The following is an 18,965-nucleotide window of genomic DNA, read 5'->3' on the forward strand; positions in this document are numbered from 1 at the left end:
TCTATAGCCCCCGACCCTGCCAACCTACAACTTGACGAACCCCTCAAGAAGATCAAGCGTAGCCCGACTTTTTTGGGCTCCAAGGAACACACCCAACATTCTGCTTGCCCCAACAAGCGAGCCTGAGGACCCCCATCTCGATGGCAATCATAGCACCTAAGTTTGTGGTTTACTTCCCTTTTGTTTTCTCCCATTTTGTTTGTGACATTTCACCTTTGGTGATCTGTTTCCCTTCCTTTTCTTCTCTATGTTTCACCATCTGTAATTTTTTTTTTTGCAATAAATTCATGGTTTATTAATTTTTTTTAAAATACATTATATATATGTTAAAAAAAAATAGAGGATTCGCAAGGGAAATCAAGAAAGCAATAAGACAGTCACAAAGACACAAGATTTACAAAGTTCGCTAATATGCCTACGTCCTTAGGAGTGGAGCAGCCGAATTCCTCTTATTCACTCATATCACCTGACGGTAGAGACAAAAGACTAGGGTTTCATAAATTTATAGGTAAAAACCTAAGTTTATCCGGATAAAAAGCTATCCGGATCCTAAACATATCCAAATTTTAAACCTATCCGGATACAATTTACAAGATTATCAAATTATAATCCTAACCATATACAAATTACCCTTGTATCCTACCACGAGGGTGTTTCCCACGCACCCCTAACCTATTAAATTGATGCTCTCCCATCTGCTCGTCTACTTGTGTATATGAGTCATACACAACAATCTTCACCTTGGCGAATATACCCAGTGAAGATATAACCAGGGCTCCTCATCATCCAGATAGGTTGAGTGCCATGTCTCCTTTGCATTAAAGACATTAATCAAGTCTAAGTAATGCTTGAACTTCCCTATTGTGATTGCCTTGATCTGATTTTCTAACTGCAACAACAACTCCACCTACAACTGTATTTACCATCAACTTGTAGATTTTTTCTGCACTTCTTTCCCCTTTCATCACTATTAAACCATCCTTACATTTATGCAATCTTTTTTAGTTTTATAGCCAAAACCGTTTCCATGCAAAGTACCCAGAGAAATTAGATTCTTCTTTAATTTTGGAATATGTCTAACATCACACAAAGTCAGAACAACACCATGCATCTGAATCTTGATTTGTCCATTTCAAGTAATAGCACAAGCTTTATCATTGCCCATGTAGACAGAACCAAAATCTCCTGATTTGTATGAATCAAACCAGTCCTTGTTCCATGTTATGTGAAACTAACATTTATTATCCAAAATCCATGAATCTGAGATTTGATGTGATGAAACGGAAAGCAGATCCCCATCACTAAAATCTGAATCACCACGCTGAATCACACTAGCAAACTGTGATAAATCACCTTTCCTTTCATCTATCTGCTACTTCTTGTTTGGACAGTCTTTTCTAATATACCCAATCTGTTGGCATTTATAACATTGAACATATCTTTTAACTCTGTTGTTCCTTTTGCTAAAACCATATTTCCCTTGCCCTCTCCCAGTTTTTTGGTTCCCTTTCGCATACAGAACTTCCGTCTGAGAGCCTTCAGCATTATGTTGCTTCCACTTATTGTGGCCAACAACGCTATAGTGATCTCATCTACTTTGAACATATCTTTCTTTTATGTGAGTGTAGTCACCAGATGCTTATAAGAAGGCGGCAAAGAACACAATTCTCTACAAATCACTGACTGTGTAAAAAAAATTGATATGTTGTATCATATTTGCACTCTCCTTCATTAGTACGGTTTCTGCTCGGATACCACTTGTTAGAAAAAAAATAGAGGATTCGTAAAGGAAATCAAGAAAACAATAAAATAATCACAAACACACAAGATTTACGAGGTTCGGCAATATGCCTACATCCTCGGGAGTGGAGCAGCCGTATTCCTCTTATTCACTCATCTCACCTCTTGATAGAGACAAAAGACCAGAGTTACATGAATTTATAGGTAAAACCTAAGCTTATCCGCATAAAAAATTATCCGGATATCCAAATTCTAAGCCTATCCAGATATAATTTATAAGATAATCAAATCATAATTCTAACCAAATACAAATTATCTTTGTATTCTATCACGGGGGCGTTTCCTCTACACCCTCCCCAACCCTATCAAACTGATGCTCTCTCAATAGGGCAGATGTTGTCACGCCACTCTACTCTATTCTTGTATCTGCTCGTCTATTTGTGTATATGAGCCATACACAATAATATATATTAGAAAAGGAGTATCTATTAACATTGTTGTAGAATCACCAATGTTCTTCTCACATTTATTATTATTTTGATATCTGAGAAATTTTATTACTTGACTTTTATTAAGTATTTTAAAACAAGAAGATTTTTTATTTTTCTTATTTTTTTAATATTATCAGTAATGAAAACAAAAAAACACATGAAAAGTGACCACCGAATCACTGGTATGACGTAGGCCCACATTACATGTGAACGCTCACAAGGTATCATGCTAATTTATTCTCACAGATGTGTTGTCAGCTTATGATGTGTGATGTCATGGTTGTGATGCATGCCGGTTCCTTTGAATAATAATGTAATTTTTGTATGTAAATAACATTATGAAAACATTATCTTTAAAAAAAAATATATTGAGATGTCTTTTATCTATTCATATAAGATTTGCTTTTAGATTAGTAAGTAATAAACTATGTTTTAATTCTTAAAATCTAAACCTAGTACCTTCCACTTGTTCACAAAGCAACTTTCTAACAAAATTCGTTAAAAAGTTCCTATAAAAAAATAAATTTATTTTGTTTTGTGTGTTAAAATTATGTGCATAAATTTAATAATAAAAATAATATAAGGACTCCCTTCTAACTCAATGGTTGAGTATCCATTGTTTGTTCATATTTATTAAATATATATAAATAATAATTTATAAATCAATTATATATTATTTAGAATTTTTTTAAATTATAATTACAATTTTCAATTTCATAATAATTTGCTTTAAAACATAACACAGCTATACTTTAATATACCGTGGTTTATCTGTTTTATATAAAAAACTCATAATAAATTTTAATAACATGAAAAAATGATATTAAAAGGTTTAAGAATATTTAAAAACAAAAAAACAAAAAAAACGAAAGAAAGACCAAAATGGAAGATTCTTTTCTGTTTCCCACAATGAAATGGACCACTCTTCTACCATGAGAGTTCGTTTTCAAAATTATTTTGTATTAGTTATGTGGAAATGAGTGAGGTAGAAATGCAATGCCACTAAAAAATAATTTTATGCATGGTATAGCTTTTCTTATAGCATGGGGCTGAACAAAGTTAAATTAACTTTCAGCGTGAATTACTAAGAGCACATATTATTAATCATGCCTGCAGAGATAATTTGCAGATTAACAATTAAAAATAGTAAGATAGTTCTATTTTATTAGACTAAACGACGGAAAAGTCCCTGGGGATTAATCAATTTGGTTGGGAGAAGATCTTGGTTAGCTTCTGTAACATATGAAGAAGTGTTCATCAAGCTGGTATCCTCTGGCTATAAATATGGAACCTAGTTCCTTCTTTCAAGCATGCCAGGCTTGGAACAATGGCTTCTCCACTTACACTACTCTTATTAGCTTCATTCCTGATGGCCTTGCTGCCTTGTCAATGTATTAGTGCAGAACACTCTGAGCAGGCAGAGTCAAGCAGAGTATATTTCAGATTCTGTTCTTTGATTCATACATACAAAGCATTCAGTTTGTATCAAGTAAATCAACATCACTAATGTTCAGGTGTATATTGCTTTTCTGGGAGAACGTAAACATGATGATCCAGAACTCGTCCAAAAATCACACCATGACATGCTCACATCTCTGCTCGGAAGGTATACGTATATAAACATTGAATTTTTTTAATATATATAGTTTTACTTTACTGATGGCATAAACTTGACGTTTTTTTCCAGCAAAGAGAAAGCTCTAAAGTCTATAATCTATAGTTACAAGCATGGGTTTTCAGGATTCGCAGCCACACTGACAGAGTCCCAAGCCAAACAACTTTCAGGTCTCCATAGTATCTATATATATCACAGTGAATAATATTACAGTGTGCGAGCTAGGCATTCAAACAGTCATCTTAATCTCAATACAGGTTTTCCGGGGGTGATCAGTGTAAAACCAAATCAAAAACGCCAACTGCAAACAACCAGAAGCTGGGACTTCCTTGGTCTTCCATATGACCACCCTGAAGAAGGAACACTTCTCCAGAAAGCCAACTATGGAGAGAATGTCATCATTGGTGTCGTTGACACAGGCACGCAACAAACAAATTAAAGAGCTCTTCCTCCTCTGTTTCTCTAATTGTTTTTTAATCTTACTGAGAAGGAATTCCATTTTCAGGTATATGGCCTGAATCAAGGAGCTTCAGAGATGAAGGTTTCGGTCCCATGCCATCAAGATGGAAAGGCAAGTGCCAAACAGGGCAACAATTCAACGAAAACCATTGCAACAAGAAGCTGATCGGCGTGCGGTGGTACTCTCGAGGAGTTGATAAGGATGCTCTGCAAGGTGAATATCTTTCGGCACGGGACTTGAACGGACATGGAACACACACGGCCTCCACTGCTGCTGGTGTGCTCGTACCCAACGTGAGCTTCAACGGCATAGCGGCAGGGGCGGCACGCGGTGGCGCACCCCGAGCGAGACTGGCAATGTATAAGGTGTGCTGGGGAGTTGGCGGTGCATGCTTCGACGCACCCATTCTCAAGGCCATCGACGATGCCATCCACGATGGCGTGGATGTCTTATCGTTGTCACTGGGGTCATTTGTGGATGAGCAAATGGGTACACTGTTCGCTGTTTCCAAAGGCATGACCATCGTCTTCGCGGCAGGGAACGATGGCCCTGCGCCACAGACTGTATCGGCTTCTGTTCCATGGATCATTAGCGTGGCCGCATCCACCTTGGACCGCTCCTTCCCCACCGTCCTCAACTTCGACAACAATCTCAAATTAGTGGTACCTATCCCATATATGTGGCTTCAATGTTTTTTTTTTGTTTTTTGTTTTTTGTTTTTGGCAATCCAATATCCACCATCAATCGCCAATTCACCTCATTTAATTGCAGGCTCAAGGTCTGTTCTATGAGAGCAAATACAGTACTTTCAAACCATTTGTTGCTGGCGACAGGTACTATCATCCAACTGAATATATATATATATATATAGAATTGTATGAGTGTCGTTGTTTGGTTGTTTATTTTTAATAAACTTTCATATTTTTTTTTTGTAGGTGTAACCAGGAGACACTCAAGGGAGTGGATCTTACTGGTGAAATAGTGCTCTGTTTTTCACCAAATGAGGTCTCGAGCATACTCCCCAGGGATGACTTCGGGATAGCGTTGTCTACGGCAGTGGCAGCCGGAGCTGGAGGGGTCATATATGCAGAGTATCCCACTGATTTACTTTATGGTGTTTCTGATATATGCCATGGCATTCCTTGTGTATTTGTAGATATTGAAGCTGCCTTGAAAATATTCTATTTTTCTGGAAAGTGAGCACCAATTTCCTGTCTGACTCCTAATTCAGCACTGAATTTGTTTCTCTCTTTCATGAATTTATGGTGATGTCTTTGTGGCCTGACAGCTCAACTGTGAAAGTGAGTCTCACTAGGACTGTTGAGGGAGATGAAGTTTGGGCACCCGTAGTGGCAGCTTTCTCATCCAGAGGACCTAGCCATGCTTTCCCTTCTGTGATTAAGGTGCTCAGAATGTGACACAATCATTGCAGCATTATCAACTGATGTGTTGCTATTACAATTGTCAACTCTATTAATTATTTATGTTTTGCCAGCCCGATGTTGCAGCCCCAGGATCCAATATCTTGGCTGCGAAGCGTGACTCTTATGCTTTTGACTCAGGGACCTCAATGGCATGCCCCCATATCTCTGGAATAGCCGCACTTCTTAAAGCAGCTCACCCAGATTGGTCTCCAGCTGCTATTAAGTCAGCAATAGTAACAACTGGTATATTACTCTCAACTATTATTACTACCTGCTACTACTACTACTATAACATCAAATTTGCTGATCTTTGTACTTGTCGTTCTTTGAAGCAATGACCACTGATCGACACGGGCAACCAATTTTTGCAAATGGAGTTCCACGGAAGATTGCAGACCCTTTTGATTATGGTGGAGGAGTTGTTGATCCAAATAGAGCTGTGGATCCGGGTCTTGTTTATGATGTCCATCCAAAAGACTATCTAAAGTTCTTCAATTGCACTCTTGCTCTAGACAGTGAATGTGACGTTCTCACTGCACCGTTATATTACCTCAATGTTCCTTCAATTGCCATTCCTGATCTCAGAACCACCCAAAATGTTTGGAGAACTGTTTTTAATGTTGGGAACGTGGATGCGACCTATAAAGCCATGGTTGAACCTCCTTCAGGAATCAAGATGGTGGTGGAACCTTCTGTTCTTGTGTTTGATGCCAAGAAGAAGATGAACAGTTTCAAGGTGACTTTCATGGCGACTCGTAAGGTGCAGGGGCTGTATACTTTTGGAAGCTTGACTTGGGTGGATGGCAAGGGTCATTCTGTAAGAATTCCAATAGCAGTGCGCACTGTGATTTATGACAACTATTCTGACGCTTCATAAAATCCTGAAGCTGGAATTGGTTCTAATTATCTTAAATTCTGAATAAAATCCTGTTTATTATGCTGGTATGGTAATGCTGAAGTTTTCTGCAAATTCAAGTAGTTCTCTTTTCTTCACTATAATATAGGCTTATGTTATATAGATAAAGAAAGAACATAAATAACATAATTGCGGTTGAAAGTTTAAGTCCATGTATTACTTTTTTTAATAAATTAGTGGTTTATTCACCTTATTAAAAAAAAAAAAACATTAAACCTATCATATTTAAATTTATAAAAAAAAAATTACAGTAATATATTGTGATTTTATAGTTTTACAAAATTGCATGTGTAATGTGTATAGTAATTTAAATTGTATTATACCAAATAATTATCTTACCATCTCTGTAATAAATAGTTGGTATTTTTTTTTCCTACTCAAATAGAAATGTTCGAATCTTACTTGTGAGTTGTTTACAATTTTCTAAAAATATTTAGTTGAATCATAAACAAGTATTTAGGAGTAATAATCTATTTTAATTATTATGTAAAGGGGCTTTGGTGTAGAGATATTAGTTCCATTGCAATAAGTGTCTTATAATGATTTTCATTGCGAGGGTTCGAAATGTGCCGAACATAATGGTGCCAATAAAAATTCCCAGTTGTGGGAATAGTCTAGCAGCTTAATCCTCACATTCACTGAATGAATGTGCACACCTTTGACATGTGACATGTAGTGTGTCCACTTTATAAAAAAAATTATGTACATATAAAGATTATTTTTATTTCTTAAATAATAGATGTGGTTCATTCACTTTGGTCACTTCTTTTCGCTGATATTTTACCCTTGTTTTTTTATTAGATATGATTTATTTTTGAACGAAATTATATTCTTGTTTTGCATGTTTCCTAATACCTAGTTCCTATATATATTCAACATTCAAAAAAATATATTTTTTTAAAATTTTATTGGTGTTTCTAAAAATAAGTAAAAAAAAACACCAAGAAATTTTTTAAATAAAAATACTCTTCACAAAACCACATTATTATGCTTGTCTCTTTCTTTATATATGAACATAAAACTTTTTTTTTTCGATTTAAACTTTTTCTCAGCGTCTCCATTTAGCTTGTCATAAGAAAACTTCAAGTGTTTAACTATTTAAAAAAAAAAAAAACACCCCCATAATAAAACCATATTTTGTCCTTATATAAAAATATAAAATCATTTTTCCCCACTTTAAGCCTTTTCTCACCTACATCATATGTTAAGATGTCTTTTATAAATTGTTAATATTTTAGCTAAGTATTGTTCTCGCCTAATTCATGGATATTTCAAACTTGAAATGGTTGGAATTTGAGCAGAGGTCTGAGGTTTGTTATTGCTGAAAGATTGGCTTATGAACATTTATCATTGATTTCATTCATTTGTATAATACGGACGGCTCAAAATTCTTGTTTGAATGAATGTTGTCATATTAGAGGTTGGGTGCTTGAGGTATCCAATGCCAAAATGAAAAATGGAAATAGAAAAATTTGTGGCTTACTCACATTTTGGCAGAATATATAAATAAATAAAATGAATTCCGTTTTATTGGAATGTACTAGATTGCTTCAATATTAGTTGGTTTGTTCACATTTCATTCATTTGTCTTTCCACTCTTTCCACCCGTAGGGTTTTAAGAATCATTCGATTTGATCTTAGTATTTAATGAAAAATTGTTGAATTTCTGAGCCATGGAGATGTATGTGTTCCAAATTATTATTGGAATTTTGGAGATCAGTTTTTCAATTTGCTAAATTTTTATTGGTCTCATCATCTTCCTTTTGCGTTTGGTGGGGATTTGGGAGTCATGTGAAAGCTCGAGTCTCTGTAAATCCAGTATTAGGGTTAGGGTTTTATGGAAACACCTTGAGTTGCATCGGTTTGGTTTGAATTTCTGAGTATTTGCTTTTCTCACTTCAAATATGATGCCATATGCCATGCTTTGATTAGTATGTTGTGCTTGAATGAAGACCTATATATTGAAAATCTAGGGCCCTTTGTAGTCTCTATATAATTGGTTTCTTGATTTGGTGTCTCAGCTTCTTATTGCAAATTGGGATCCAAATAGTTGTGCAAATTTTGCCAAAAGTGTTGTTTATTTAGTATTGATGAATGTGTCATTAGTTTCTTGATGAATATCATCTCTTGGAATGTTAGAGGCTTGGGATTGCCTTCAAAACGCTTTTTAGTTATAGACTTTCTTCAGATCCATCGTGCAGATATTTGCTGCTCGAATAATCAAAACTTAGTGAGTTAAGTCAAACAACCTGGAGGGCCATAGGAGGAGCTCGTTTAGACTAATTTCCTTTCATTCCTACCCAGAGTTCTGTTGGAGAAGTTATTATAGGTTGGAATAGTTCTCTAGTAGAAGGAAAGGTGACCCACGTGGAACCCTTCTGCCTTTCAACAAAATTCCGGACATTGAGAGACAATTCTAAATGGATTTGTACCACAGTCTATGGACCAAATGTTCGACATCTCAAACAAAACTTCTGGAAAGCGATCAGTGAAAGCAATAGCCACCCAAACCTTCCATGGGTTATTTGCGGAGATTTTAATGCCATCTTTGCATTACATGATAAGATGAGTAGTACACCGGCCTGGAGGACATTAGTTGTGCGCAAAAGTTAATGACTAACCTTCACCTTTGTGAACCACTTGTTAAAGGAAGGCATTTTACCTGGACTCAGTCAGTGCCAATTTGGGTTAGATTGGATTGTTTTCTTGTTAACACATATTGGGAAACTATGTTCCCTAGGATTTCTTAAACCGATTTACATCGCTTAGGTTCAAATCATGTTTCAATTTGATTAGAATCTGAGAATCATGTCTCTAATAACAGGGCTTTTAGATTCAAGCAGGCTTGGTGTATGGTGGAGGGTTTTAGTGATTAGATTAAAATCTGATGCGATGAGCTTCATCTTGATGGGTGTGGAGCTTTTATAATTGCTAAGAAATTATCTAAATTGAAGGAGAGACTTATAAACCGTGATGCAAACCCAGATGGCTCTATTCATTCTATTGGTGAATTCAACAATCAGAGTGAAAGTCCCCTTAAATCTCAATTTACTTTCAAATAAAATATTATTCCACCCTATAATTATTCCTCCAGCGGAACCTAATGTTGGAAGGAAGGAAAAGTGGTCTAAGCGAGGGCCACTAATTGATCTCCAGATGAAAAAATCAATAACGCTAAGCACTTTTTTTTAACACTAGATGACAAGCACTCTTATTTAAGGTTTAAATCATGAATGGAAACATATGTGGAGCATACTCGCAAGTTCAACAACATCTTGACCTTGCTTTACTAGGTTTCGATCTCGGGATCTCTCCGAAATAAGAACCTTATGCAAAAAACCCGGTACCAATATGTCTAGCAACCGTTAGTAAATAAGTACTTTATGTTTTGTATGGCATATTAATATTTAGTCAGTGTATTTAATAACTATATATGCAATTGCATTTGTCACATATAATATTAAAGTAATAAGAAGGGTGTTCCACGGCAATTTATCACAATCTAATGTTCAATATTAAAACTGCCGCAACTCTCTTAATTGAAGATGCTATCAGAGGTTCTCGCCATATGAACAGGGAAGTATACTCATGCTCTCTTGAGCTCAATGCTATTAAGGTCTTTATTGATATCTTTTGGATAAGTAATGCTAGTCCAAGTGATTTGGGCTTTGTAATTATTGATAATGACTCTAAAATTATTTTAGCAGGCACTTCCCAACTACCCGTGAATCGAGCCTTGCAGCTGAATTAGAAGAAATTCGTTTGACCCTTAACCACCACCCAACCAACGGATTGGTAGATGGCATTAATGCGGTCAAATATATGCTTTCCCAGATGCCATATGTTGAGCTTCAACACATTTCCAGAGACTTGAACTATGTTGCTGATCTCCTAGCCCATCATAGTTAAAGAAGCCATTGCATTTCGTTGTTCCATAGGGGATTAGATATTCCCAATTGGTTAAAAGGTGCAGTTCAGAAGTGTGGTCTTGTTTTTTGAATTGCTAATCGTTATCTCTTTTTTTTTCATTTTATAGTTGTTTTCTAGTTGTTTGTTCAGTTCCTCTTTGCAAAAAGAAAAAAGAAAAAAAAAATTGCCACAACCTAATGTTATTCACATAATCTATTAGAAGATTTTATTTTAACAAATACTAATTTAACTAACAAGAGTATATTGAGTTTTATTAAGGTAAAAAGCGGAGCTACAAATCCCGTTATTACTTCATATTTAAAAAAAATAGATAAACTATAATCATTAAAAAAGATAACATAATTTGTCACTATGTTCTCAAGTGAAAGTTTAAAGATTATGAATTGTCTATATCTATCAAAAATATATTTTAAAAAATACTAAGCTCGAGAACTAGTTGATTCTAATATTAACGACTGGATTTGTCCCAAAATGATGGACCATTTTTGACACATGCATCAAAAACAATGGCAAACTAATGATAAAAGTCAACTTTATGTTATTGCCCCGTAGGCTTTGCTTGAAGAAGTAGTAGTATCTATGAAGATTGCATTGCCACAAAATGTATATAATTTGGTGTAGTGCTCCATGTAGTGGCGCTTGGTGTGGTGTTTTCACATTGAGAGCATGCGTTGGGCGTCTTTGTATATATTGGTGGACGACAACGAGAAAAAGCCAGCACTTCCCTAAGGCTTCATCCTTTAAATCTCTCAAAAAAATTATTGGGTATGGCATCCAAACTCCTCTGATCTGAAAATTTCATCAGTCATATACCATCATCTTAATCATAATTCAGACTCGAATATGTTGTGGACTGGTTGGCATAAACTGTGGAAACTCCATGTAGTTCCGAGGGTTAAACATTTCATTTGGCTTCTATTACATGGTAAAATCTCCACTACTGATTATCTTAACAGCATCAATCTTGGTCCCAGATCTTTATGCATATTTTGTAATATTGAATCAGAATCTGTTGAGCATCTATTTAAGGAGTGTTGTTATGCTCAGCTGGTCTGGAATTCTCTGAATCATAATCTGGGCATTAACATATCCTTTCCAGATTACATCTCCTTATGCTCTTGGATTACAGATTATAAATTTTTCATACATACAATTTCTGTTATTGCAGCTAATATTTGGTATCTTTGGAAAGCTAGGTGTGATGCCATCTTCAACTGCATTAATCCTAACTTTCCCAGCATCGCTATTAGAGCTATTGCCCTTGTAAAAGACTTTATGCAGGAAAATACTTCTCTTCTGGGACGACATCTTCTCCTTAGTAACTTTTCCCACATCGACGGCCTCTTTCTTTTTTACGCTCACAAATGGAATGAAACCAACAAGACTGGTAATCTGGGGTTTTTTTATTTCAAATTATACTTATAATATCTCATGCGCAAGTTGTTGTATGTTTGAGGCTGAGTCAACTATTGAATCTGGGATCATAGCTTTGGGTATTGCTGTTCGATCATCTGTTGACAGGTAACTGAACATTCATCACATTTTACACTACAACCATGATCTATCCCAACTTTTAAAGGATTCTAGCAGCCCTGTCACTTGGCGATCTGCACAGGCCATTTCAGACATCACCCATCTCCTCCAGATTGCAGGAAATCCAACTCTTGTTGTTGGAATGCTCCTGCCATAGCTTTCACTAGTGCCGGCACTAACCTCCACAGTTTAAATCTCTATCTGTCCGGACGTGACCTGCCGCGGTGGATCATGAAGACATTCACAGATAATGGATTCTTTTTTTTAACTTCTTTTCTCTGCTAGTTCTTTTGTTGCTTGTTTAGTTTGCTTCTATTCTTTGTTAGTTGTGTAATCTTTAAACTTTTTGTAAACCTTTTATTCTTATCAATAAATTAGCACTCTGAGCTCTTTCCCCAAATCTCTCAAAAAAATTATCCAACCCAAATATATGCTTCTAATCCAAATATATATATATATATATATATATATATATATATCTTAATTTTTTAAAACAATAAATTAAGTCCAAACCCTATATCACAGTGTGAGCGGGCACAACCCTAATAATCAATTTTTGATCAGTGTCCACACCCATGACTACACTTGCCATATTTATAAAAAATAAATATATTAAAAATATTATAACAATCCACGTACAAACAAGTGAATAGAAATAGCAGGAATGAAAGCCGCCCAATAGGAATACCTTGGCTTCATTCCAATATTAATAGAGAATTTGTATTTTTTATTTTTTATTTTTTTATTAAGGTTGTGATTTGGATTTATGGTCAACATCTATTTGATCTATTAGCATTAAGTTTTCTGTATAGGATATTTGTGTTATATTGAAAAAGTGAGTCTGAATCTCAACTAACACAGAGATAAAACATAGATGTGTTAAAATATTAATTTTATATTTATGCACATTTTTAATGTAGTTTATTTATAATTTATAAAAAAAACACAAATTCATATCCAACATCATTAAACATAGGAATCAATCAAAATACAAAAAAATAAAAGGAAACAACAAAAGATAGTGATCGGGCTTTTCATTTTTAGTGCTTTAAGAATCAATAGGAGGTACAAATAAAAATGTGAAAATGAAAGGAACATAATTTTGTGCAGAGGTCTGCATGTCTTATCCTTTCATCACCTTAAAACTAGTTTAGATCTTTCGTGTAATAAATTAGTATCCTATATGAAATCATTACTTTAAACATAAGATTAGCAAAGTAGTACCTCGCCCTCTAATAATGTGTATTTACTGAAGGACATGACCTTTTAAGACTTTGTTTTCCTTAGTGTGTTAATTGTGAGTCAACTATTTTCTTTTTATGTGAATGGTTGATTTTCAATTTTAAGAAGAAAATTGCAAACATACAAGTCACAAAGGACAACCTTACAAAGGCAACAAAATGCAAAAGTTTACCACAAAACAAAAGCTCATAACTATTTTATAATTTAAAATTTAATTTGAGTTAAAATAAAATTATAATTTGAATATAATTATCTACTATAATTTTTTTTTTGAAAAGGTAGATAAACCACATGCATTAAAAACAAAAAGGTACAACAGACATCCCACTAGCTGTGGAACAAAAACAAGTGTAAGATAAAAAAAGGAAGAACAACGGGTCTCCTCCTGACCCAAATCAACAAAATCACTACTCATCGATCTCCACCATCCTGAACAACCTCCGTCAAGGAAGTGACCTCCACCTCCTCGGAACGAGGTCCACCAAGCTCTAAGCTACGCCTGATGGAAAAGATAGGATCAGCAAGCTTCACTTTCAAACCCCAGGAGCTGCAAAGAAACAAGATAACAGCATATGAGCAGTCTTCGTCATGACAACAAGAGCATTATCACATTTATCAACAAAGATATAATCATTTGGCGTAAGCCAAATAGACCACACAAAAGCTTTAACAATCCAATCCCCAAACACCCGGACCGCGGGATGTAAGGTAGACCTCCAGTCGCTCCACAAGAGTGACATAGACAGGGGGAGCGCAGGCAGTTGTAGAAATCTACTGAGATACGCCCACACCTCCCGAGAGAACTGACAATTTAAGAAAAGGTGATCTACCGACTCAACATTGGAGTTGCAGAGAACACATGTGTCCGTCGGTAGCCTATTACATCGCCGCCTGGCAAGGTTTTCAAGAGAAAGAATTTTGTTCTTCCAAGCTAACCAGTTAAAAATGTTAACCTTTCTCGGGCAGGGACCTTTCCAAAAGGATTTTGCATTAAGGCACCGTAGTCCTCCCTCAGTCAATAGACAGTAGAAGGACTTGATAGAAAAGGACCCGTTGGTCGTCAAACCCCAAAACTTTAAATCTTTATCCCTCTACGATGCCAAGTTCAAACTAAAGAGGAGCTGCGCAGCCCTCAGGTCATTCACGAAATGTGGTCTTTCCAGTAAAAACGCCAAATCCCGAACCGTCCCGTTAGGCAAATGAGACGCACAGAATTCATCTGGCCAGATGTACATCGGCACCAGTCCATTGAACCATCTATCCTTCCAGAAGAGCGACTCAGCGCCACATTTGACCTGGACCGAGACACAACCGCGAAAAGCAGGGAGACAACGAGAAACACCAGACCAAAAAAAGGAGATCCTCCCTTTCAGGAGCCTAAACAAATCCCAAGTGGGAACGTTATAGTTGAACCGAAGAATCTTCACTCCCCCCCAGTGCGAGTCAGACAACACCTTCCATCTCCATTTCCCCAGCAGCGCCAAGTTGAAGAAAAAAAGATCCAAGATACCCCAGCCACCTTGCTCTTTCACGTGACAAATGTTTTTCCAGACCATAAGTCGACATCCGGGGTGCTCAATATCTGGACCTGTCCACAAAAAATCTCTTCTTATCCTGTCAATTTCCTTTATCACCCACTTAGGTAGTCTGTACAAGGATATCCAGTACGTCGGGACCGTCGATAGCACCGAGTTAATAAGGGTGAGTAGTCCTCCAATTGAAAGGTAATTGGATTTCCAAGATGACAGGCACCCTCTAACTTTGGCAATCAGACTCTCCTAGTCCTGTTTACGAGGCCTTCTGCCCGAAATAGGGATACCAAGGTATGTAACAAAAAAGAGGCCTACCCCACAGTTAACCGTCTTAGCCTCATCATCCTGCGGAAGTTGATGCATATTGGTAGAGTAAAGGCAAGATTTGGCAAAATTAGTTTCCAATCCAGAAAGCCCTTCAAATACTAGAAGGATCAGCTATAAATTTGAGTAGAATTAATTAACTTTAATTTTAGTAATATTTTAATTAAAATTTTTCAATTTAATTCAATGAATAAAAATTTTGAATCGAGTTAAAAGAGTATTAGCCTAGTGCATCAATGTTTATGTGCATGGGAAATCCAGGATCAACTCTTCCACTTACGCTGAAGGCATGTGAAATACGTAAAAATATACACATATCTCTTACTCATGATTTATACATTTTTAAAAAAAATAAATAATAAATAATAAGAATAATAATAATTGTTAATGCAACCGTATTATTATTGGCATGATTTGACACATAATCTAGATGATGTGGCAACGTATGTGACGTGGCACAAATGATGACATGGCAAGAAATCTTTGTTGAAGAAAATCATCTTGAAGATCTTGGTGAAGTTATCTTAAAGATCTTGGTGGAGTTATTTTTTACAATGTATTACAACTTGAAGACAAGATCATATCAAGACCATATTTAAGGTGATTTGATTGAAAACTAAATATGGATGATGCTTAATTGAGGAAATATCTATCAATGGTATGATTGAAGACTGTTGATGGTATGATTTGAAGAAACCTTAATGAGGATGATTGAAGACTAATAAGGGCAAGATTTGAAGATATGCCTATTGTTGGCATGATTGAGATGATTGATTAAAGATCTTTCTTGAGAAAATTTGAAGACCAAACTTGGGTGAATTGAAGATCAAGTTTGGAAAGTTTTGTGAAGACGCACAAGGATGTGTGCCCCTTGCGAGGGGACTGCGTGATGAGGAACTGAGGAGGTAAGCTAGTTGCCGACAGTCAGGATCGGGAGATTTGGCTGCACCGACTCAGACTAAGCATGACCGGGAGGTTGGTCTTGAGATCATTTGCAACGTAACCAGAACTCAGTCAAGTCAGCAGTCAGGGCTATTTTGCAACTTATGTTACAATAGGAGTTGCAACATATAATTTCAGAAGGTTTTTAAATTAGTAGTCGCGGAGATTCTAAAAGAGGTATGTGCTATATTTGGGACGTTGAGACTTCTATATAAGCAACCTTGCTCGAAAATTGTGTGTAGCACTCGTGGAGGAGTGTGTGAGCACTAGACAATCTAGAGAGGATAGTGATTTTTATTGTTGAGAGAGTGAGTGACAAGTGTTTTGTACTCATATATTTTCACCTCTTTTAGTGGATTGTTTACTCTGGGTTTGGCCCCCCAGACGTAGGTGAGTAGACGTCGAACTGGGTTACTAATCTTGTGTGTCTTTTTCTTGCTTGGTTTGTATGAATATTCTTTGAGTGTTTTGAATATTTTTTAAACCACAAACCACATCGGCGGAATTAACAATAATAATAAAAAGAATCCACTCCTACAATGACTATGACAAGTTGTGGCAGTCGGAAGCATATAATGTAAAGGTGTGTTGTTGTGTTCATCAAATCATTGTCTCACTGAGGTTTGTGTATAATACATTAATGTATGATTAATAAACACTTGGTTGTCCGATTTAGAACGTGGTCCTCTCCCTTGCCATATGACCGTCCAATTACTGTCTAAACGACTCTCCACTGATGGAAGCTTTTTCTCTTATGTAATCATTACATTAAACACATGGGATGAGAATATTATTTCCTTCCGACATCTTCTATTGTGTTCAAACTAGATTCATAAAATGATAAAAATAAAATAATTCCAACACAATGACTTGGATGTTTTGATAAAATAAGTCACTTGTCTATGTCCTCAATATATTCCTTTGCTCTTGAATCAATTTTCCTCCACATAAAATTTAAAACGATAGAATGGCTTATATCCATTTAAAATAAGTAAATAACTACCTCAAAAAAAAAATAAGTAAATAAATCACCTGTTAATTTTATTTTATTAAATTATTAGAATTGAATCAACAGCTCTCTTGATCTATTGACATTAGGTAATTTTAGTAAAATGTTTTGAAAACCCGGGATTGAATCCCAAAATCTATTCAAAATAAGGGTGTAAATACTTATAGAACTTGTCATTTCCTCCATGTTTATGTATATTCTTAACTTTTCTTAAATAAAGAAGATGCTTGTCACTTATTTGTATAAAAAAAATATATATACTAGAATTGATATGTAATGTTATTGACCAATTCCTTAGTAGAAATTGTTTTCACTTGCCTTTTCAAAAAAATTATTTTCACTTGGGAAGAAATTTATTAATTTGTATGTCATTAATAACAATTAACAGCAATGCTTTTATTTTAAACATAAAGGCTTTTACTTGAAAAAAAAAATTAAAAGAATAAATCTATAAAATATTCAAAGTTTTTAATATAATTGAACTTTCAATATTATACTACTTCGATTTCCAATGAACAACAAACCATGTTTAAGAGCTTAAGTTAATTTTTTTCTCATCATTAATCAAAAAAGTTACAGAAGAGCCAGGATGTCTCTTTTTCCTTTATTTTTTTAATAAAATTTATTTTAAATATTAAAATTTTATTATCATTCAAGAGTTCTATTCTACTCATCATTGAATCTTTGATATATATTAATTTTCATGTACAGTGTAGTCAGTTTGCTGTATTGTGCCACCCTAGCAACCTTCCTCAATTTATCCACAATACCAGTGTTTAATTTTAGTGTCGTCAAATTATTTTTTTTTCGTTTTTAATGAATTATTATTATTTTTTAATATAGTGGGTGAGTTACTCACTTCAACTAATATTGTGAGAAAGACTTAACATCAACCTCTCGACTCAAAAGGAAAAACAAGCGAAAAGAATTACCACCTCTCTAATATAAAAAGCGAAAAGAATTACCACATCTCCAATGTAAGAGGTGTTTTTTATTTTTTACAAATAAACTACAGTATTCCATCATTTAAGGATGTCAAAGAGAGATGAAGGTAAAGAAATGCTCCAAACTTATCAATCCTTAAAGATTTTATATGTGAGTTGACTGCCAGGAAGAGTAATGAAGATCTGTCACGTACACCTAAGACAATATATCATAAACTATAACCTCACAATGGTAATCCATTAATGTCATGTTACTCTAAAGAAATAAAAAATATAACTTCTACCAAAAATTTATATTAGGATTTAATGTACAGTATTTGATGCTAATAAATATTAAATGAGCAATAGCATCTGCCAAAGCGAGAAACTTCTGCACCGCTATGCAGGTGCTCCAAAAAGTAATGATTTTTATTAAATATTCGAAAATAATCTTTCTTAATTTTTTGAATATTAATTATTAGTGATGAAGAGAAACTAATGAAATATAACCATTGATCTGGCCTATCAAACCTATGTCCACATCAGTTACATGGGAACTCTCACAACATGTCTGCGAACTTCAACCTCACAAATGTGTTGGCCAGTCTATGATGTGTTTTATCATGCTTGTTATGGTCCAATCCCAATAATAATTTTTGTAGTATAAAACATTACGAAAACATTGTCCTCAAGAAAGTCATTGAGTTGTCTTTCATCTTTTCATACAAGATTTGCTTTAAGATCATTGAGCCATAAACTATGTTTTAATTATTAAAATCAAAATCTTGTACTTTGCAATCTCTCACAAAGAACTTTCAGACATAAAAGTTTTTTTGTTTTTCCAAGATGAATAAACCAGTACTCTATGTAAAGAAATCCGGCAT

General features: G+C 35.1%; 1 protein-coding gene across 1 annotated transcript; it reads left to right on the forward strand.

The window, feature by feature from the left end:
- The first annotated feature begins 3,531 nt into the window (after nt 1-3,531).
- Nucleotides 3,532-6,681, forward strand: LOC120275779 (subtilisin-like protease SBT3.9). The gene is made up of 10 exons (XM_039282477.1): nt 3,532-3,663; nt 3,746-3,837; nt 3,919-4,016; nt 4,104-4,265; nt 4,352-4,968; nt 5,078-5,139; nt 5,242-5,502; nt 5,595-5,709; nt 5,802-5,973; nt 6,063-6,681. The coding sequence occupies exons 1-10, from the start codon at nt 3,559-3,561 to the stop codon at nt 6,605-6,607; spliced, it is 2,229 nt and encodes a 742-aa protein (XP_039138411.1). The 5' UTR covers nt 3,532-3,558; the 3' UTR covers nt 6,608-6,681.
- The last annotated feature ends 12,284 nt before the right edge of the window (nt 6,682-18,965 follow it).

Source organism: Dioscorea cayenensis, chromosome 14 (assembly GCF_009730915.1).
Source record: "Dioscorea cayenensis subsp. rotundata cultivar TDr96_F1 chromosome 14, TDr96_F1_v2_PseudoChromosome.rev07_lg8_w22 25.fasta, whole genome shotgun sequence".
Classification (NCBI taxonomy): domain Eukaryota; kingdom Viridiplantae; phylum Streptophyta; class Magnoliopsida; order Dioscoreales; family Dioscoreaceae; genus Dioscorea; species Dioscorea cayenensis.

Coding starts and splice junctions, on each gene's coding strand:
- LOC120275779 (XM_039282477.1), top strand. CDS start 3,559: ATGGCTTCTCCACTTACACTACTCTTATTAGCTTCATTCCTGATGGCC. Junction 4,017..4,103: donor CCAAGCCAAACAACTTTCAG/GTCTCCATAGTA, acceptor ATCTCAATACAG/GTTTTCCGGGGGTGATCAGT. Junction 5,710..5,801: donor CTTTCCCTTCTGTGATTAAG/GTGCTCAGAATG, acceptor ATGTTTTGCCAG/CCCGATGTTGCAGCCCCAGG.